General features: G+C 42.3%; 1 protein-coding gene across 1 annotated transcript in view; it reads left to right on the top strand.

Moving 5' to 3' along the window:
• Positions 1-1,355: 1,355 nt before the first annotated feature.
• INO80C (INO80 complex subunit C) overlaps positions 1,356-22,886 on the top strand; it is a 31,278-nt gene continuing 9,747 nt past the window's right edge. The window contains exons 1-2 of the mRNA XM_086469353.1: positions 1,356-1,440; positions 22,214-22,324. Coding sequence (XP_086325479.1) covers positions 22,232-22,324 — 93 coding nt within the window. The 5' untranslated portion in view covers positions 1,356-1,440; positions 22,214-22,231. The remainder of the gene's footprint in view (positions 1,441-22,213; positions 22,325-22,886) is intronic.

Genomic DNA, 22,886 nt, shown 5'->3' with positions numbered 1-22,886 from the left:
AGAGAAGCTAAAACCAGTTTAAATAGCCATCAAGCAGCTCGAGAACTGTCTGCAACCCCGTATTACCACCAACCAGTTCTCTGGGGTAGGGTATGAAACAGCACAGACAGCAAGAGGACTGTGGAAACACTTTTAAGCACAGTTTGAATCACCACAAATCTATTCTGGTACATTGCTCCGGTGCAAAGTTTACTCCAGATTCCAACAGGAGGTAAAACTGCTGGACCAGGCCACTAGCTGTGTCAAAAGAGGGTGGAAGCAATCAAATCTGTACCAGGATGAACTACCCAGAAATTCAGTATCATCTAGCTGTAGTCATATTTTTTAAATCTTTTAATGACAACTGTAATTACTCACAACTTCCATCTTAAAGGATTATACAGTGTGGACGATCCCATAGAACACTTAGCAGTGTTTCTGAGTGTTCTGTTTCTCAGAGCTCACAATCTTACAAGTGAAGGGAGCAATTAAAACCAGCTGCATGCTTTATCAAGGCAACTGGAAAAAGCTGACACATTTGAGATTCCCCTTCTCATGGTCTAAAGTGTTTTGCATGACCTTTACCTCACTTTGGCCTGGCTTAAGGCAGCAACTGCCTCACACTGTGCAGGGGCTAGGTCCCTCATCTCCCAAACTACAGCTTGCATTCAGTCGAGTCTTACACGGCTTTTTAAGGTTACACTTCCCAAATGACTGCACACGGCAGCACTCAAACCCTCCGTGATACACGGGGCTCGGCGATGGCACCCTTGCCAGCCTCGCACACTCACTACCTCCTGCGGTTCGCCAACCCAACGCTTGTCCCGTTTTAGCCACCTCCCACGCAGACGGGCGCCAGGCCGAGCCCGCGGCCGCGCAGCCAGGCGGGCTGCGGTGAGGTGAGGCGAAGTGAGGCGAGCTGAGCTCCCCCGGGGGCCGGCTCTGCCGCCGCAGCCAGGCTTCCGAGAAGAGGCCCGGGCTATCGCGGGCCCGGAGAGGAAGCGATGAGGAGGCAGGCCGCTTCCTACGAGGCTCGCCCCAGCTGCCAAGACACCGGGCTCGCAGGCCGGCGGCGGGAACCCTGACCAGCGGGGGCAAACCGCCGTGACCGCCCCCGCCCCGACGGCCCCCGCGGTAACGGCCGCCCTGACCGAGCCCGCCCGAGCGGGCTGCACGGACGGTCGCACCGCTGCTACTGCGCATGCCCACCCGCAGCGCCGCAACGACGCCGGCCACCGCCCGCGCCGCCACGGCGCATGTGCGGGCTGCCTCGCGACCGGGGCGGGGGGAGGGGGAGCGCTCTCTCCCGCTTCCGCCCCGCCGAAAATGGCGAGTCTGATCCCCGCGGCGGCCTCTTCTCCCGCCGGCGCCCCATCCCGTAGCAAGAAGCGCCCGGCGAGCCCGGGAACCGGCAGCGGCCCCGCCAAGAAAAAGAAAGCGACGGCACCGGGCGGCTCGCAGGTAATGCCCGCGGGGTGGCCAACGCGCATGCGCGCCGACGGCCTTCCCCTCCCCTCCGCGCATGCTCGGGGGAGGCGAGCGCAGAGCGCGCGGGGTCGGTTGGGGCGTGGCCGTGAGCGGGGCGGTCTGTCCGTTCCCTGCCCCGGCGCCGCGTGCCCCCGGCGGGGCTGCCGCCTCCCGCCGTGCCCCGGGGCCGCGGCCCCCCCCCCCCCCGCCGGGCTCCCCCCCCCCCCCCGCCGGGCTCCCCCCCCGCCCCCTTCCTCCCGCTCGCCAGGCCCGCCCGGGGCCGCGCTGGGCGCTGCCGGGTGCAGGGAGGGGGCGGCCGCCAGGCCCCTGCCGGGGGGCCCGGTGGCCCTCGGGCTAGCCCCTTCTTTGCAGGCGTTTGAACGCCGAGCTTCGGGCCTCGTCTTTCATCCCGCTGTGGCGTGGAGGCTGTGTCCCCTCCGTGTGTGCAGCCGGAGCGGTGCTGCAGTTCTCACGCCTTCTCCGTCCGGGCGTGTAGCGACGTAGCAAAGCTCAACCGAGGTTCGGTCAAAGCTCCGTTTGAGAGCACTGAGCTGGCGGCCCTGCATGGGTTGGCGCCTTCTGATCAAACCGGCTTGCAGTCGTTCTTTTCCATGCTTGCCTTCAGTAGCTTGCTTGGTCCCTGGCTTCATGGCATACCTGAGCTCTGTATGTACACCTACATGCACAAACCTCTGATTGTGCATGGAGGTGGTTTTAATTTGAGGTAGTTGATCTGTCAGGGAGGAGGGACGAAAGCTCGAACAAGAAGATCAGCTGCTCATTCCGTTGTGTGCAGCTTAAATACAGTTTTGCATTCTGGCCTTCTGTCAGTTGAGCCAAGTGGAGCTAAGAGTTAAATGTGGAGTGAAGATGTAACCTCAGAGCCCGGGTTTTGGGGAAGAGGGGCAGGGAGGGAGAAGGGTTGTTAATGTGAGTTTCTCCCAGCCTCCTACCCCCAGTTGCAGCAGGTAGTGCAACCTCTATTTCTGCATCGTGTGACACCACAGTGCAGCCCCACAGACCCATCCCCAGCTGATGATATCTGCCCCTGAGGTAGCATCTCATGCTGCAAAACTAAGCCCCAGAAGAGGTTCAGAGTCAGTGTGTACATTACATCTGTATAGACTTTACATGCAGTATGTCTTGGATTACTTCTTTTAGATTTCAGTAGCTAAAGTGGTCAAAAAAAGCTTGGAAAAAAATGGTTGTCTCCCCCCCCCCCTTCAGAAATTCTTCTCAGTAATATTTCACAAGCTATAATAGTAGCATAGCTACAAAGTATGTCCTGCTGCCAGTTAGGTGGTTTATTTTCACATGAGCCACTAGATCAGGGGAACATTTCTTCATTTTTCAGCAGATCTTCTCTCCAGACAATTAAGAGCCATTGTGCACACGTCAGAGCAGAGACACAAACCCTTCCTCCTGCTGAGTGATGCTCTTGTAACTCTTGTTTTCACCCTGTGTCAGTTACATAGTTTTTTCTGGTGAGCTGATCCCTGGGAGAGGGGGTATGAACAACAGTGCTTAATGTAGCTAACCAACTGCACTGCAACTGTGAAAAACTACTGCCTGGCATGATCGCATTTGACAACTTTTTCGAGGTCTGCTGGAGATAACAATCTGGATTTTCCGGCATGGAGGGGACTGCTCAGTGTATTGTGTATGTGTAGGCAAATAGAAAGCATAAACTTACATATAATTTAAATGCATTGAAAATCTTTTATATTTAAAAAACTTCCCCAAACCTTTCAGGCTGTAAAACTGTTTTCTGAAGTTCACACCAAACTTAAGCCTGTGGACAGCTTCTACTATTATGAGACAATCCATGATTTCTTACCCAAACTGGGTTTTGATATCATGTGATAAACAGTTTTTACAGTTCTTCCTGCAAGTGATTTCAGTGGAGAAAGGAGTCATTTCTCAACATTATGTCTAAGTCAGCGTATGCATTCACTGACTTCAGCAGTGCAGATCAATCCCATAAGGAGAAGAAAAAAATGAGTCTCAGAAAATGTGTAACCTCAGGAACGGGACAAGAAACAGCTCGTTGATCTTCTGGCAATCACATTCGATGTTGCTGACTAGCTCTGGAGTGAGGCAGTTCAAACAGAAATGAAATGGGGGCTTTGCATTTTTTGAGTTAGAAACGTTGATCACTGGGTATTTCCTTCTGCAGTACTTTATTTAATCTTAATCTCCAAAATTCCTTATAAAGGCCTTAGTTAGTTGCTGACTAATGGACTTTTTCTGGATAAGGAAACCTGGGACACAATGAAACACTCAATAATTCCAGTCTGCTGAGCTATTCAGAACAGAGCCAGTCAACAAGCACTTAACACTCTATTTTATAACTTAGCCAATCCTTAAGTGGCTCAGCCAATCAGGGACTTAGGTTATCCATGAATTTTAAATAGTTTTTCTGAATATATTATACACGTAGTATCCAATTATTGTGGGATTTTTGTTTTATTTTAATTTTTTACCTCCAAACAAGTAACATTCATCTGGCAGTCTGATAGGTACACACCTTTAACGCACACCATTCAGCAGAGGTTTGGAGGTAGCACTTGTTACTTCTCTGACTGCTCACTTTCCTAATTAACCCCTTTGACATTTTTAACAGCCTTTTACAGCTTATTTTCATCCTTCCAGAAGCCAAATATATCCTGCCATAGCTCAGCGTGAAATGGTTTCTATTTTAAGTAAACTGACATAGAGAAACAGTGAATTATTTCCTTGGTTAAACTGTAGGTAAGAGGATCCCTACCGAGAGGTTTGTAACTACTTGCAGGGCTCAACTCGAGGTCCCCATTGTATAACTGGTAACTTCTGCTGAGAACCTTGTGCCTGGCCTATGTGAAAATACACTTCACATTGTGCCAGCTGTGAACTTACCCACATCTGTGATTCCATCACTCTGAAATGAAACAAAAAGGGTTTTTTTTAAGCTCTGCAAATCACATCGTTTATTTTTCTTTCGCGTGCTTTATGTCACAAGTAGCGATCGCAGTGCTCGCGCTGAAAGACACGCTGCTCTGGGAAAAGTGTAGATGTCGAAAAGGTGTTTATTTTTTTAATATAACAAATTTCCTTAAGTATAGCAATGTAATCAGCTAGTTTGAGTAACTGTGTGTATCCTACAAGAAGGCACAATTGTCACACAGCATACGGATTTTTATAAACACAGTTCTGGTTATGTTTCCCCAACATATGAATTCCTACTTTCTGTAAGATAACACTGTAGAACATTACCAAAACCATTCTTCATCGTTTGTATGAGTTACCGACCCAAAGGTATTGAGTCATGTTTGGTTTGGAAGCACGTTGCACACAGGGCTTGTCAGTCATGTCTACAGAAGGAGACACATGCTTTTTGGATACAATGCCTGTATTGACCAAATGTAAAATTAAAAGTGAATTTACAGGAAAGCATGATTGCAAATTGATTACATCACTTTCATTAGCGTTACACAATTATTCCTCCCATGCAGTTGTGCCACTGAAAAATACCTCAGTCTTTGCTGCGGCAGAAGTTTTTTAATGTAGGGGATTATTGGGTCTATTAAATGGTAACACTTGTGTCAAACCCAGCGCTGTTTAGTGGTTTACATAGCACCGACCAGTTAGATGTCCTTGCCCAGTGACTCCCAATAGCTGCTGTGCTGGTTCAGCAGCCTCACTGGCTCTTGCACAGACTTGTCTCCAGGTCTCCCATCTTTTTAATTACTATCACTTAACCTGGGATAGAATCTTTGACACTGATCCTAAAATGCCACCAGTTCCTCTACCTTAATGTTCACACCATTATTTTTATAGATTGCACAGCAACATGAAGCTTTAAAAGAGTATATTCTACAGGAGGATGTAATTGATGAAACAAAATGTTTGCCCGTGACAGCTAGCAAGCGTTAAAGATAAAATTTGCAGTCAGATAAGAGAATGATTTGGAAAAAAAGAAGTCTCTGATTTTGTCAGAGGACAATTAAAGAGAGACAATATGCCAAATATTATGGTAAATGTGTATTTACTTAGTTATTTGTGAAATAACTTCAGACTTGATGAAGTATAGTAAGTGCCTGACTTTGGGAATGACATCATGTTTCGTCTTACATTTTGAATTGATGTAAACTGCCCTGGAAACTACATAAATACACAGAGAAAGCTTTTTGCTTCCTTCCTCTCCATCGTTGTAGCAACAGCAGGTCCTGGTACCACTTAGAAAATAAAGACAGAACTTCCTCTTCTGCAATGGTATTTAAGAGTTAAATTATTAAGTATATTGATTTTATCTCTTAATTGTGAATATTGCAGCAGTACTACTGGCAACCTACATGTTATGCAACTAGTTCTCACATGTGTGCTTAACACTTTCTGTTTTTCTTGGTCTGTGCTTAAAAACAGAAGCTATACAACAATATTAGAAAATAAAGTCAAAATGCTTTAAAGTTATCATGCTCTTAAATAAGCTCCTCTCATGCAGAACATGAAAATAAAAGGAGCGACTCCAAGATATGCTTAGGACTCCATTTTTATTTTAAATGTAACTGAGTGATGTTTTATATCATAAACTGAAGATCGTCAGATTAGAGTTCTGATAGACAGCTCGGCGTTCAACAAGACAACTTAAATACCTACGTATTAACATGGTTACTGCTCCATACTCAGAAGCTGTCCGCTAAAGACAGCTTACCCCAGTACATAAACAGCGTGGAATTGGACTGTAAACCATCAGTAAATTCAATCAATCCCCCTGTTATGCTTTTTTACCAAGCCCATCACTGTAAGTAGGAAACCATCAAATCAATTTTAAAATAACTTTGTTTTAAACAGTCCATTTGACCTGGCTGTAATTTCCTGAAAAATGAGGTTAGGGAGAACGAGTTTAACTACAGAATCGGTGAGTACCACTAGGACGACTGAGCTGAACTGCTGCTCTCACCATGTTCTGGGACAAGTACCTCCTCTAGGGTGTCACAGTCATAGTAACTTCCTGATCTGAAATTAAAAATTACCTACTGAGGAAATCAGAGCTTGTTTACTCCAATCAGTGTAACACTAAACTTGTTCTAATTATTATAACACTATTCCATATAAGACTTCCTCTAACAGAAGAGCATGATTTTCCTTTGTAGTTGGAAACTGAATAAAGAAGTTGCGTTTCTCACCAATCCACCGGCCCTGAAAGAGACAGCAGGACCCTGATACAGCATGATAATAGGGAGATGTAGGTACACATGTATTTATCAGTTTATTAAACAGCTATCGTGTCATTATGCTCTGTTTAAAACCTCTCTCATCCCTTAAGTTTATGGCAGTAACTGAAAATATATGAATTTAACCAACGAAGCAATGCCACTCTGAAGCTACTGCTTGCACGGAACAATATCTTTAAAAGATGTAATGTGCTCCCAGGGGATGTTAACTCAAACCTAATTAAATGGATTTAAATGACACTTTTGTTGGATAGATTATAGATATCATGATACGGTGCCATCAGATGCTGGTTACTGCTAAGAGCTGCTTAGGTGAGCTCTTCAAGTTCAGCCACTTGCACACTTAGTGACAACCCTACCCAAGAGTCTTGGCTCTTAAAAAACCACCAGCCAGTTTAAAACGAATTGTCGTGTCTGAACAAGAGTTTCCGCAGGTAGTGTTCGAATTGGGAGAACGATCCCACGGGTCGGGAACGCGCTCTGGCATCGCACTGCCTACCGCCACAGAGCACTGAAAACCCCCAAACTTGCAGTCCTCTGTACGAAGCACTGAGAGGGCCACTGCTTTCGTCTCCTAAGCCTTTCAGGCATGTGACCACAAACAGACAGTGAACAGCTGAAATATTAAGCATCTCTTCTTCCACAGGGTTTCTGTACTCTTCCCAAAACCCAGCTTATTTTCAGGCACTCTGTTAATGGGAGCCTGGATTATCCTGAGCTACCAGTTTTTGTCACTTGCACATTCGAAGTCAAATCTGTTGAAGAACCAGAATCCTTCCAGTCCCTCATGGGGAAGAATGATAATTAAAAGACAATTAGCAGATTTTATAGGGAAATCTGGCAAAAGTTATGTGTGTTTTAAGTTTAGCTTTGTTAAAAAAAAGGGAATTGCTTTTATAGAGCAATCTAGATTGAAAGAGAAGCTGTCAAAACTGAGAGCTAAGAATTGACTTTGCTTGACATTTATCACGTTGAAGGCTTTAGATGATCTGTAATGATAAAAGTATGTGAATTTCAAAACCAGACTATGCCAGTCTCAGAGAATTACCAGCCCCCCAACCAAATGTGATTAGATTTTAGATTTAGAGTAAACACAGATGTGTTATGTTGTAGAAAGGCAAAAGCATATGTATATTGACATTTACTATGGGCGTCAGTATGCCTAATGTCGTGGGTTTTTTACCCTTCTCCCGTTATCCTAGTAGAGAATTTTAATTTTTCCTTTAGTTAACAGAAAATTGAGAGGTTTACTGTGATCATGCTTAATTTCAGGATTCATAATACACATGCAGGAAACTTAGGAAAGATAATAAAAATGGTTCACTGCTGCTATCATGAGGAGATAAAACAGGATGGGTTATTTTTTGAAAGAGAAAGAGCAATCTAAAACACTGCACACACGCACTTCAGCATGACATTTTGTTTGAGAGGTAGTGCTCCTAAAAAGCGGTCTCAGAATCCAGTTAGTGCATTAAAAGGTTCAGATTAACAAAGGAAAACTTGGAATAACTTAACTGTCTAGCTACTGCAGATCTGAAGAGGCATCAGACTGTTTTTCACATTTTTGTAAAGTGTAATGCTTCTGTTAGGTAATAACTCCAATTCTTGCCTTAGCAAGGCATTAGCTATTTAAATGTATTAATTTTGGATTAGAAAGGCTAACAGAAACATTAATTAGGTAGCCTGGGAGGGTTTTGCACACATTTTTTACGCATTCCAGGAAAACTGAATGGTGTCATTATTTAGTTAGACCTGCAGAAAGCCACAAGAGTTGTGACACTCCGTGTTGTGAAATATACCTGGCCCTCACAGCAGAACTCTTATCCATGAGCAGCGTGTCTCCTCGCCGCAGAGCACACCTGCAACTTCAGGAGGCTCAGTTAGGCAATCTGTGGGCTTCTCATGATCAGGAGGGAGAGGCCCAGTCTCCTCCTAGCTTCACGCTCACCCACCTCCACAAGCTCCTGCTGCCTGCCTCACGCCAGCTTTGGTACTCACCAGACCTGCTCAGCCACTGATAGAGGTCACCAGTCAGAAGACTCCAAACAAGTCACCAAACCTCCCCCCTCTCCCAGGAAGCTGCATTGTCTCCTGCTGCATTGGTGAACTGGGCTGATTCACGGGGAGGTCTAACTGGTGTTGGAGGTAGCACAAGGAAGAAACAGGACCATGTGGCAAGGAAAACCCCTTTTCCACTACAAGTGAGCTATTTCATGAGCTTAGATACTCTTAACTGCAGATTTCATTAGTTTACCGTAACAAACTAAATGCAAACTGGAGCAGTTCAAGATCTGATTCATCAGTAGGTCCAGCATCCCTGCCTGTGGGAAGACCTGGAGAGTAACAGCTTCGGCTGTCATGCTGCTTGTCTGTCAGTCTCTAAGTACCTTAACCTGATTCTATAAACTCCAGCAAGCCCTGTGAGATGCCACCAAAATAAGCTAGCAGAAAATACCATGGACTAGTCCTAATTCTACTTCTCCCTGAAGACTTAGTCAACTCTTTCTACTTGGGATTCAGAACCATGAACATCTGCCTTTCTGAAAGCAGATATTGAATCCTTTCTTTCAGAAGTGGAACAGGAGTCACACTTACGGCACCGATAACTTGCTTTTTATATCATGTGTTCTTGCAAGTGCTTGCTGTGTCCTCCACTTGAAGTTAGTCCTGTTCCTGCCACTGCCTGAGAGGATTCAAACCCTCTTTTTCCCCACGCACACCCTAACCACCAGGCTGGAAGCCGTCTGGTGTGGTGGGAGGGGACTGTGGAAATGTTTTCTCCTCTAAAGATGAGGATGGAGATTCTGTCTGTTCCAAAGAGAACAACTCTAGTCTGGTATTGAGCACAGTTGGCGGAATGGTCTGCTTATGTATTTTAGGTATTTGCTTCTGTTACATGTTTTGGCTAATGGTAATTTTAATGCAAAATACAGAGTTGTGCAAACAGGGATCAGAAATCTTTTCCTTCCAAAACTCTAGCCAAAAAGCTATATAGTCACGCCATCTAATAACAAGCATTTATGTTGTAATAAAAATGCATCACTGTTAATTCAAGAAACAAATTTGAAATGGATAGAAGGAAACTATTTTGTGAGTAATATGTAATTAAACTGTGGCAAAGTCTGTCATTCTGGGAGGGGTGAATATCTGTAGTTATATGGTTTGTAATCGTCCTGCCCCAGGATGTCAGTGCTGGCTGACTCAGGAAGAAACCTTGTCCTGCTGATTATAAGACCCTGCTGCGGATAAGCAGCATTTTGGGGAATTAAAAGAAAAATCCTTCTGTGAAACATTGCAGGCCGTTGCTAGGATTTACCCCATGAAGAGAGGCTTCCAGTATCATATCTATCCTTTTATCATTTGTTAAACAGAGAAAAATGATTTGTTGTACATCATACATATGTCCTTAATTTTCGTTAAACAGACACAATATCGCACTTCCGTGTGCTTCCGTGCACAACTCACCTAATATGTGAATGATATAAAATGTGTCATAATTTAAAAAGATACCTCATTTTGCAGATGTCCACAGGCCTAGAGGTGAAACCTTCTACACAGTTTTAAGAACTTTTTTTTTACTTTTCTGCTTTTATAGTGTTGGCATGCTTGTAGCACTCCCTACCCCTGTGTTCATAAGGGTGCAGTTTGCTTATTGTGGCGGCCTTCTTTACTGCTTCCTCAGCTTTATGCTTTTCTGAGTTAGTGAAAGAGCGAGAAGAGCAGCAAAGGCTGAGACACCTGTGATAGTTTCTGCAGAAATCAGACAAGGTTTACAGGGATGGATAGTGTCACTTAAGTGGTACGGCTGGAAAAAGCAAATGAGCTTTCAAGCATACACGTCTTTTTTCAAATCTGAAAATGAATCAGCAGCTTCCCAAGCTAAATACGGAACAACTGCTCAGAGTTTGGTTAGCTATGTATCAAGTAGACCATCTCTGAAGAAAAGGTTAGTGGCATCCCAGCAGTACAGGGAGAGTATTATGAAAATATCATCTAGGAGAAAAGAGGAGGGAGTTAAAACCCTGTAGGAAACTGCGTGAAAGTTCTGTGCCATAAAAACAGTCTTTCTATTGAGTCAGTGGTGTATTGGTATGCAGTCCATCCAGAAGCTTGTCTTAATTTTCCCGATAAACAGGTACATTTAATAAAAGATGACCCCTCTGCCTAAAACTGTGTTACATGTATGCCCTGAAACCATCAGGACTACAGCAAAATACTGCTGAAATGGAAATGCAGAAATTAGGGCAGTAATTAACATGAGTTATATGACTGCTTGTGACCAAAAGAGCTTTTTGTTAATAAACCCAGTATTTTCTATTTTATAGGATATTGATTTGTAAGTAGGGAGATGGAGAGTTGCCCAGCGAGATGTGGACTCTCTGTCCTTGGAGTGTGCTCCAAGGCCTGCTGGTGCAAAGCCCTAAGCAGCCTGGTCCAAGGTCAGTTTTGACCCTTTGAGCAGGAGGTGGGCTGGTGACCTCCCAAGACCTCTTTCAGCCTCAGTGATTCAGTGTTACCATGTCTCGTTTCAGCCGTCTGACTTAGGTGACTAAGATGGGTGCGTCCTGTCCCTGGACGAGCGGTCGTACACGCCCTCAGCGGGCAGGTCAGGGAACCTCGCCTGGGTGCTTTTCCCCACAGCGTATTAATGAAGCCCAAAACGCAGTGACTACATTTAGACAGTATTAATTCTCCCTACACTGTAACAACGGTTGTGTTTTAGTAGAAATGCTTTTAGAGGAACAGCACAATGTTCTTACAGCGAAATTAACTCTTAAAAATCAGCAAACTGGAATAGGAGATCTTTTTTCTTGGCATATGCACAGTGTGTTCAGGCTCCTCAAACCAAAGTAGTTAGCTGGAAGGTCCTTATTCCTTAAGTTGATTGTCTTTGTTTACATGGTCTGGAACTAGCAATGCTAGTTTGAGTCTCACATGAACAACCTTAAATTTTCTCAAGTCAGAAATTCCATTTTCTCCTTAATCTTTGTTAAAACTGTTTGTGGCAGCCAGAATTGCCTTTTGTTGCAGCCACAGAATTGCCTTTTATCCTCCTCCTTCCCATCTGTCCAAAAGGTATTTTTTTGTTTGCTAAATATTTCATTGTGTGAAACTTCTTAAAATATCATGTTAAACCCATCACAAAATATGAAATGCTATGCTTCCCTCTCACCTACAGTCGTGGATCTGATACCAAATCTTCACTAATTCTAATGTAGTGGAAAAGTCAAGTCTTCTAATAGTTCTATTGTTTCAAGTCCAGCGAAAAAAAAGGCAGTCAGGATACCAGTTTATATGCAAAACAGTGAACTGTCTGGCGCTTTTCAGATGTGCTGCAGTTCCTCAACTTCAATATGTAGTATCAGGGTGAAGTGTACGGCCACAGAACTTGATACAGTTGAGTAAACAACCACCTACTTGTACAAATGTTTCTACAGAAATATTTCACGAATTGGCCTTGAAATTAGCATCACAACACAACTCTCTCCTCCCTTTTCCTCCTGAGCAGCCTCAAAAGAGTCTAAAATAGATACTTGTATTACCTTATTTTCATCTAAATTAGAATTTGCCATATGTTTGTTTTGGTTCAGTCATCAGGTTTTTTTCCATTATCCAGTTTAATGTAGGTATCCATAGGGTAAGGCACCTACAGTTTTGTTGAGTGCAGGAGACCTGTTCAAAGCAGGAATGGTTGGTGGTGTTTGCTAAATGAAGGAAAGTGGATGTAATATTCAGGGCATGTACAGCCATTTTTTTTTTTTTGTCCCACAATGTGAGACAAACAATAAAGATGGCATTGGTACTCTGAAGATTTTTTAAAAACTAAGGTATATTTTATTTTCTTGTCCTCTTTTAAAGACCTGTGGAGCATCTGATACAATTATGCCTTTGATAACTTTTTGAAGGTTTGGAGAAGGAGATATTTTTGTTCTCAGTGGCTTCAGAAGATAGAATGTTCTATCCGTCAGTGTACCTAAGGCTTGTCTTCCCGACCTTGTGCGTGGGTATGGCAGTCTCAGGTACCTGCACACAAATGGAAAACCTTCTTGAGTCCCTTTAGACGGCAGTGCTAAGCCTTTGCCATGCGACTGCTGGCGTTTGCTAATGCATCATGGCAGCAGTAGGTATAGGTAGCAGAAAGTAACAGAAATAGAATTTTAACTACTTGAAGTGATAAATAATCCAGACAGAAGGAAGTGCTAAAAAGTGTACAAAATAGGACAAAGGCAAAAGTAAAGTTTTGTTTTCTGTATCAGTTTACCAGTTAGTCCATAACATCTGAATGTAAAATTTGACCATTCTAATTCAGGTCTATTTTTGCTAAGAAAAGTAGATAGAATAGGAGGAGCTCTGGAAGAAAGATACACCCTGTCTTTACTCAAAACTAACTGCCTTTCCTCAAGGAAAATATTGGTTTGGTTTTGTTTGTTACTCAAACGTTGTTTTCTGTCAAAATGGGTAGCGTTTTACAGAATAAACTGGAATCGGGAAACGAGTATTTTTTGCAGAATGGAGTTGCTTTCCCGTCAGCCATAGGAGCCGACATCTTTTTGCTTTCCTTGTCCCTGGTGCAGTCACATGCAGCTGAATGGACTTGGATCCTTTTCCTGCCTTGGCTGAAGCCTGTTATTTGACAGAGGGATTTTGATATGCTCCCTGAGCAGCATTACAATGTTAACAGCACATGAGCATATTCCAGTCCTCCGGTCTTTTCTCCAGAAATACTTTGACCTTAACTGTTCTATATCAAATGGTGTATTTTAAACTTGAAGCAGCAGTTTAGCCAAAGTCCTTGACTGAACTGAATTTCTCTGATAAAGAAAGGAACGTACTGGCAGTTTTTATAAAAATTCAATTGTGATTTACTCTAGTCATTTTTGCTAGTATGCTTCATCCATTTTCAGTCTTAAGGCCCATCAGTTTAGAAGACTTCTTTTCTCTTGGGGAATCAAAATATTCTGTTAGCTGGGCTCAGTTTTACCCTTGGTGAAAGCATGAACCAACACATGCATTTTCATTCCATATATACTGAAATTTCTAGCTCCAGAGCTGCTTGAGCATGCCATTCAGCTCACGAATTTGTCCAAGTTACAATTTTCTTAATAAAGAAAACTGTCAAACATTATAAACAAGGAACAATCCCAATCCTCCAAATGAAATCTAGAAGTGAGAGATCCTTTGCAAGTATTTAAGCCAAGGGGAGCTTTGTGGCAAATGCAAATTAAACCAAGCTTTTCTGAGATAGTGTGAAGCTATTCACAGTTGCGTCCCAATTACAGTTTATTTGAGGCTTTTCCCCATAGAAAATAGTAATATTTTTTCCCTGGAATATCTGTAAGTTATAAAACTTTGTCTATTATAGTGCTTGAAAGTTTTTAAATGGAAAAACATGTTTGGCATCTGAAATCTCTTGAGAAGAAATCAAAGCTTTTTATTGAAGCTTGTTAATCTCTTTCTGTGTTTGAAAGTCTAATAATTTTGATGAGAACAAAGTAAATGATTTTTTCTAGATTTTTTTTTTTCTTAAGTGAGCAGTACCAGTAAGAAGGGAGTTCTTGTGTCATGAAATTGCTAGGTCTTTTTTCCCTAGGTTTTCAAGAAATGTTTGAGAGTTGGGGAATGTAATTATAATCTTATTCTCCCTTTGGCTGCATTTTAAATTTTGAATTCGAACCCTCATACACCATAATAGAGCTTTGCTTTAGGGTGTTTTATACCTCTATCAAAGTGACTGAAGTAATTAGTATTTTATACATTTTGGTAAGTATTTTGTCACTGGAAGCACCAGTGCAGGTGAATGATAATGGTTTGAAGCTCAGGCAGTGACGGGACCCTAAATGAGAATGTCGTCTTTTAATCAAGAGCACTTGGAGTCTATGGTATTGAAATGCCCTACAGAGAACACAGAAAAGCCATCCATCACTTTGTGACAGTCCAATCTTTTAGTGCATGAGCAAAATTTTACTCAGCCTTTCGAAGGAAGGTGGAATGTAAGATGTTTTAACTCACCTCCGAACAGCAGGGTAACAGTTTGAAAGCTTGAGGTACAGATTGCTTTCTGGACAGCACATGTGTCTTTACATATTATCTTTACTTATTTAGATTGCAACTGAAATGTTTTCCATGTCCTGCTTCAAACACCTCCCTCTCCTTCTTAAACACCCAACAGGCAAGATTATTTCTAAATTTTAGTCATATGTTTGGAATAAATTTGCATAACTGATTAAATCTTGATGCTCAGCGGAAATACTTAGCAAGTTAGAGGGAAAGAACTGCTGCTTTAGAAAGGGCAGATTTTGTAAGTCTCATGCAGAAAGGTAGTGGCACGTGACTCAGAAGTCCTCTGGGGAATGCTTAGAAGAAGCTGAAGTACATTTAGTGACATGTACTTGGAAATATAAACTATTATTATACTAATTCAACAATCTAATTTCAAGCTTTGTGTTATGTTTGTTTTTAACAACGCTCCCTCACCTTTCTTTGTAAGTGAAAGCAGCAGCAGCAGCATCTGAGGGCAGTGTCGTAATTTAAACAAAAATATTTTTGTTGTCAGGCATTTGAGATTTACTTTTGATGTCAACGGAAGCAGAAACCTGCACCAGGAACCTTGTCCTTTAAGATGAGTTGGCAGTGATGAAACCCATTGACTTAAATGGATTTACTCCCAATTTACACTGTATGCATGACTGTCTTGCAAACCCTACTGGCTGCTTGAAATCAAAGACGTTGATCTGTACTGTACTTAATACCTGTTTTCAGTTGGCTACTACTCAGTTTTTTTGTTTAGTAATTTGAGTTTTTCAGTACCCTGTGGAACAAAATTTGCTGTGAATATGCAAGATTATGTCTTTTTCCTCCTGGCATTTGAACATTTTCAAGCTGAGATATTTTTTGTCCTACCCCAAAATAAGGTAGGACTTTCTGTGAAGGGAGAACATTCCTAATATGCTACCATGTACCAGAGTGCTTGAGAGAGAAAAGGCTGGGGAAATTGTATTTGGCTTCATTTTAGTGAGTGGAAAGGAAGAAGTTTTTCCTGCTGAATCCAAGAATGAGTAAAATGCAACCAGATGGGGAAGACATGTTTATACATGTTACTAGATAAGTCTTTCCAGCAGCCCTTTCTCTTTCAGACATGGAGAGTTAATCTTGTTCAAGCGAGTGCTGGTTCTTCGGTCTTACATTGTTACTGAGTCTTCAGTGAGCTTGCTTTCAGAAGTACACTATGCTAATAACGTTGGTGATGAGAAATTTTTTATCCATCATTTTAACTTGAGCTTAAGCACATCTAATTCTGACACCTCTCTTTCTGAATTGTTCCCAGCAACGTAAAAAGCTGCATTTTTGTCTGCCAGAGCGTACGTGTTCAAGTTTTAATGGCTCCTGTCATGTCATCATGCAAAGTTAAATGGATTAAATATTCAGAATGTGCAAGAGCCTGTGCCAGGCTTGTTCTGCAGTGAGAGCTAATACATTAATCAAACAGCTTAATGTATGTTCCAGTATGAGCAGTATTAGCTGGGACTCTGCTAAATAGCTGACATTCAAAGTCTACTCCCAGTTTTGAAAAGTCTGCTCGTATCATCGCTGCTGTCATCTAGTGACATTCGTGCTCCGTTTCCACATGGCGTTCTCACTCACTGTAATTGGCTGCTAGTGAAAATACAGGTATTATCCATCGATTTAATAAATTACCATTTTCTTCCCTGGCTGCATGCCACAGCTTCATTAGGATGTCATAGAACTTACACGCAGCTGAAAGCTGAGTAAGTTGCTGCAAGTTGGGTATTGCGGCTTTAGAAGTAACCTGCTACAGGAATAGTTAGTTGTGTACCATTACGGAGGCCGAGTTAAAACAACTGTGTCAACGACATTAAGAATGTCATTGTAGTACTATAGTCATTATGAAAATTAGCTGCCAAAAGTAAGTAAAAATAATTTAAACTATTTATTGACCTTCACATGCAAAGGTTGGAGACACCTGGGTTCCTCAGCAAGCCAAATTGGGTGCTTGGGGTGAAATTATCACCAAGTGCGAGTGCTTGATTTAGAACCAGACCCCTCTCACTACTTATTTGTCAATAGTGACATACAACCCCCTAGTCGTTGCTATAAGACAAAGCTAGAGTATCAGAAATACTGAAGCAAAACCAAAAAAACCTACTTGCGTAATCACCTTCATCTGCTATCGCTGTACTCAATATAGTGTTAAAACTAACGAATGAATGATTTGCAGAAAACAAAACTGAGAAAATCCATATTTACAGTATTAGTTTTGCTCCCTTAAACTAGAAACTCTTTTTCCAGTTCTTACAGAATTTATTTATACATTTAAGTTTTGCTTTACCAACACATTGTTCAGTTTACCTTCTATTTTTAAATTCTGTTTTACTGTGTGAAACTGTAACATCTAGTGAAAATGGCCACTGATGGTCATAGCGTACCGTCAGTGATCTGCAAACCCATTTTTTTTTCTGACATGCATGGTATACAGTGATAGTTTGTCAAAAATGCACAAATTTGCGTCTTTGACTTTTATGTTTCATATTTTTTAGTGGGTTTTTTTGTACTTCCTAAAATCTTGTTAGTCTAAAATAATGAAAAACTATTCTAGAATATAATCCAAAAGTAAATAGGTAAGAAAAGATACTTCAGCATATATCAGTTATTCTGTTATGCAGTTTTAATCCTTGCTGGGAGAAAAAAAAAAGAAAAAGCAATGATGATTCAGACAAGCACTTTCATAATAAGCTAATTCCACTTGGTATTTAGTCCCATCACAGACACCCATCCCAAACCCCACAGTGCTGATTCCACCTAGAAATAGCCAAAACAAAGAATTCAGCTTCCATGGTCTACAAGTTTTGCTTGTCCTCTCCCTAAATAAAACCAGACAGATGGAGCAATCTTTGGAAATCATGTGAAAACCAATACATCTGCGGTAGGGAATTTGGAACAGAATGTATTGAAAAAATTAATAGATTTACCAAAACATAAGATTGAAAGTAGTATGTGACTAGGGAGCCTCCCAGAGTGTGTTTTCTCCTGCTACAGACAGCATATACAGTAGGGTCCAAACTGGTCTCATTCCTGGTGTTTGGCTTTATTCAAAAGAAACCAGCATTAAGGTAGCAAAGCTTAGCTCAGGTCTCTTCGCCGGACTTGGCTGCTCTTACAACAGACCTCTTAGGACTCCCAAGGGCTTGCTGCATGCCTTCACTCGCTCCGGGATTTTTGCTGTCTCCTAACCAAGTGCAGTCCTCAGCTAGTTTCCTCCCTTGGGGACTGTCACCCAGTCCTAGCACATAACTGGGAGGACAGTGTCCCACCCAGCTGAGATGCACTGAATACTCCATAGATGGTCTTGTGAAAAGAAATGCAAAAAAGCAGCAGCACCCCTCACTATTGCTCCCGTCTATCCCAGGACGTTGCCAACCTGTCACACCGTGGCTGTAGTTAAAATTCAGCTAAAGCACACAAGCACAGCTTTATAGGGGGAATAAAATTGTACAAATGGCCCTACAAGACGTCTTTGACCTTGTCTACAACTTTGAAACCATGCCATTCCAGTCAAGTTTGCTCTACGCCTGGCTAAGGAGGATACTGGGTGGAGGAGAACAAAGGGAGGTGACATGAGAAGAGGTGGCAGCGTGGACTGCTGTAGAGGTTAAGAGCCAGAGGAAGAGTTGATGGGAAAGGAAGAACATAGTTACTGACGGCTTAGCTGCTGTCCTTACTGTAGTGTTTTTATTGTTATTTGGGGTAAATCGAGCGTCAGCATGTTCAGCTTTGCCGAAATCACACCTGCCTTTGCCAGTGCAGATGTACCCTGTAAACGTAAAGCCGCTCCAAAGTCTGTGCGGTTATAATCTTCAACAGACTATAGAGGAAGACAGATACTGCCTAGTGACTGCTGCAGCCCTGGTTACATAAACCACTGTTTAAAAGACACAATTTAGTTACAAAACATCACAAGATCAGTTAAAATAAAGCTTTAAAGAAGCAATTGAGAGTTTCAGCCCATGGATACTCTTGCTTTCTGGCCCTACTGCAAAGCATTTGGGATTATCCTGGGATGCTGGGAGTGAGGGAGTTAGCTAAGAGACCGGCTGGGTAGCGAAAACGTGCTGGGGACTGACTGGTGGTGAACTGGGCAGGAAGGGAAAGCTGCCCCACACGTGACTGGGGGTTACAGCACACATTGAGCAGGACGTGTTCCCTGGTGACAGGCACTTCCTCACTGGGCTCATTGAGACCGCCATTGCTTCATAGGACTGCAAAGGGGGGCTGAAGTCATTCCTCTCTTGTGCCCCAACACGTGACAGTGAAGAATGAACCATCTTCCAAACTAAACGACCAAGCAAACAAGCACATTTGGGAGCGATTTGTTCAACTGATGTTAAAAGTTAAAGATTACCTTTACTGTACAGTAATTGTTCACTGAGGAATCTTCTTTCGGGCTGTAAATAATGCTTTGTATTATCACTGTATTATTCACTTGTGGAAAACATGGGTTTTGCAGTACAGGGTAGATCCACATTGGTTAAAATTCATCTGGCATCTCCCCCCACCTTTAAAAAACTTTCAAAAAAAACAAACCTGAAACCTTAAATGATGTATCTTGTGCTTTAAATCCTGGCATTTTAAAACATAGGCTGGAGAGATTTGTAGATTGGTGAGACCCTTTCAGGTTGTGGCTATAAAACTGCTGAGGATCTCAGCTGAGACTTCTGCAGGCTGCACGGAAAGAACATTTCAAAGCTCTGTACTTTCTGGAGTTCGCTCCTCTGTGCAGTAGCAGTTTATTCTGGAAGCAGTGCTTCTCCTCAACTCTTTAATGTTTTTCCAGAAAGAAAAGCACATTAGCAGAGTATCTGTCTTCCAGAGTGCTGCTGCTACTGCTAAAAGTCAGAGTTTTCGTACACACAATGCTGAGTGAGGGAACTGGCATGCCTCTGCAGTATGTCTTTATCTCGGTTCCCAGCATTTAACTGGGATCACAGTACTCAGTTTATTTGGTTCCTAGCCTGTCACAGGGCTCTGAAATCGTGGCACCCGTTGCATACCACAATGGTACGTGAGCTGCTTTGCAGTCTTGCCCGCCAGCCTGCACCGTTTGCCTCGGAGAGGAAACCACCGCTCTCAGGTGTTCTGTGACAGGTCCAGAAGCCACTGCTGGCAACTGGCATCATGTCTCCGTGGAACTGGGGGACGACTTGGGTGTCCACATGGCCCAGAAGAGCAGCAGCTGCTACTGCTCCGGATCCTGCTGCCTCTGCCGCTGTGCAGGGGATACCGGCATAAACAAAACTAACATCTGGCCTGTAACGTGAGTTATCCTGACTCTGAGCAGCACTAATACCTGAAATCCCTTAGGGGTTGGTCCGGAAAAGAGACGACGTGTAGAATTTATGTTCAGGAATTGTCCTGCCAGGAACAGTTCCTTACTTTCCTTCCCAGTGCGCCAGCAAGGTTAGCACTGAATCCACACAGAAAAACTCAGGGAAGTCAGTGAGTGCAGCACCTAAGTGTACCCCGCTGCAGAAATTAAGGGCTGTATGTGTAAGGAAGCTTCTTCCCCTTTACCGTTTAACTATTTTTACTTGCTCTGTCTCAAAATACTAGATACTGTATTGAGATATTGTTGAAATGCTACTCAAAACCTGTTTCATAAGTAACGTAGTATTTAGGAGAAGATCACTGAAGGGGCAAAAGTGATAAATTAATTAATAAAGGTTTGGATTTAAAACCGACCAAATAGTATCAAATAAAAGGCAAGAATGCTTTGAAGAATAACTCTAAGTGCTGATTCCTCCACTTAGAGAATATATACTGATAATGAGCAGTATCAGAGATAATTTATTCATCAAAAATAATCTTGTATCTCAAGCCTTGTCTTTCTCGAGATTGACTTTAATGTTTGCTGCTGAAATCTGAAGTTCTGGAAGCCTTCATGCAAGTATATAGTTTGGTATCTAGCAACTCATTGTATAAAGCCACTTTACTCGGAATTGCTGAAGGTATTTTCTCTGCTCACTGTCACATAGTGCACATGTTTCTAAACATCCATCTGCATTTCTTCTGTTTCTGTCACAGTCACTGCCTTTTACTGTTGTCCTCAGCAAGGGAAGAACCAAGTTTAAGCTGCAGACTTCAAGGTTGCTTCCATGGCAGTACCCCCTGTACTAGGAGCTTACAGAGGACTGACTGTTTTGAAAATAGACCATCTCTATTCATATTTTTTATTTTTTATTTTAATAAGACACTAGAAACATGACTATTTTACTTGAATGCTTCTTTGTACTATACTTTGAATATTTAAGACCTCTCTTTGCTATGTTAAAAAGCAGCACTGTTGAATAACTGATGTATTTCCCCAAAGAAGAGTTCAACTTGCCGAGTTCCTAATCCTGTAATTACTTGTGCATGTAGCTAAGAACACAAACACTTCCCTTTAATCACGTGGAGACAGATATGCTGAATCATGGCCTTTGCTATATAGTCTCAGTTTGTAGAGATACTAATAATAATGATCCTTTTTTCTCCTACTTAAGAGTATTGAATCAACACAGAGGGTTTTGCAGTGCAGGTTTTCACAGGAAAACATTTTTTTTTTCTCTAAGTGTTATATGTCTGAAGGTAAAGAAACATTTTAACCACCTGTTCAGTAAATATTGATTTAGCTTTAGCCAAGCTTTTTGTTCTTCAAGAAAAGAACAATCAAGGTATGAAATCCTATTGACTGAGCTGCCCAGCTCCATCGCTAAGTTCTGATGGGCTTCCGTATAGATCAGGGTTTCATGAGGAACATTTATGTATGGAGCATGGGCTAGTTCTGGTACTGTGGAGACTTGCAGGGCACTCACGAAATAAAAACCAACATAAACTCAGCCATGCAGAACTATCAGAAATTGGTTAGACTGCCGCACAACAGTTTTAGCTTTCCAATCACACACACACCTTCTCCAGCTGCACTTCCTGCTAAATAAATAAACCATAAAGTGAAGCCTAGAAAACACCAACTAGTACCCATGTGGATTTTGCGAGGCTTGTATATTAAAATAATATATGTAATTTTTTTTTTCTCTCAGTCCTCACTCAGGCATGATTGAAGCCAAGGACGGAGAATAAACTGATCAATCAATTTTTCTTTAGAAACTTGAAAAACCCTTTTTGTAAATTTTATACATTCCTGTTAATGCTCTAACACGGAACATTCTGAAATAGATCCAATGTACATTTCTGCTGGTTTGGGTTTCACATGCTGTCTTGCACTTTATAGAGGTGGCTTTCATTAATGCTGAAATAAAACCGATGCTGTTTTACTCAGTAGGCTTTGGCCACTCTATTCCCCTCCTCCTCTTTCTGTGTCAGTTGTAAATTACTTGACAAATACGCCATTTCATGATTCCCCATCTTGGCATGCAACATCTTTAAAGATTCAAAAGAGACTGGAAGGCTAAAATGGCACAGGTAGGTAATATAGCAGGGGGCTCTGTCTCTGATTAAGCTTGCTCAGAGTAACAAGCAGTAAGATTGTATTTTTTTTCCAGAGCGCAGGTGGAGAGGCCATGAATGAAAACAAATTTCTGAACACAGACTCCAGCACAGGGTCAGTGGAAACAACTGTCAAGCCGTTACCATTTAAAGATCCAAACTTCATCGTAAGTTTATTATTTTAACAACCTGAAATTCTAAACTCTTCAAATAAAACATTAACTAGGATTCTAGTTTTCTAACGTAAATATTAAGAAAGTCAGGTTAACAGCCAAATAAAAGGTCGACATTTCTTAAAAATTCACCTCAAGTCCGTGCTACCCTGTGGTCCAAAGTGCACACTATATTATAGCGTGAAAGCGGCGTGGGCCCAGAGGCAGAACTATTATATTAAATTCTGGAAAAGTCAGAAAACCTGCTAGATCAAGTGAAGTGCAGAAGTTTTATGGTGTGGTATGTCACAAAACTACCACAGCTAGATAGGAACGACTAATAACTGCTGTGAATGTAGGAATCCCCTCTCCCAGTTCCTAGCCAAGGCAGGCTGCAAAGCAATTGAACTAGAAATCAGCCAGAGAGTCATTAGCAACTGGCATTTTGCTCCTCTCCTGGTCCCTGAAATTCTTAACAGACCTGTGGTGTCTGTTCTTCCAGTAATTGCTAGATTTGGAAGCAAACGCTCCATGCTCCCCAGAAGCCTGGCCCGCTGGCATTCAGAAGTCATGTAAA

The sequence above is a fragment of the Leptosomus discolor genome, chromosome 8, assembly GCF_034619465.1.
Source record: "Leptosomus discolor isolate bLepDis1 chromosome 8, bLepDis1.hap2, whole genome shotgun sequence".
NCBI classification, from domain to species: Eukaryota; Metazoa; Chordata; class Aves; order Leptosomiformes; family Leptosomidae; genus Leptosomus; species Leptosomus discolor.
The sequence above is the reverse complement of the archived record's forward strand: the minus strand, read 5'-3'. Positions and strand labels throughout refer to the sequence as shown.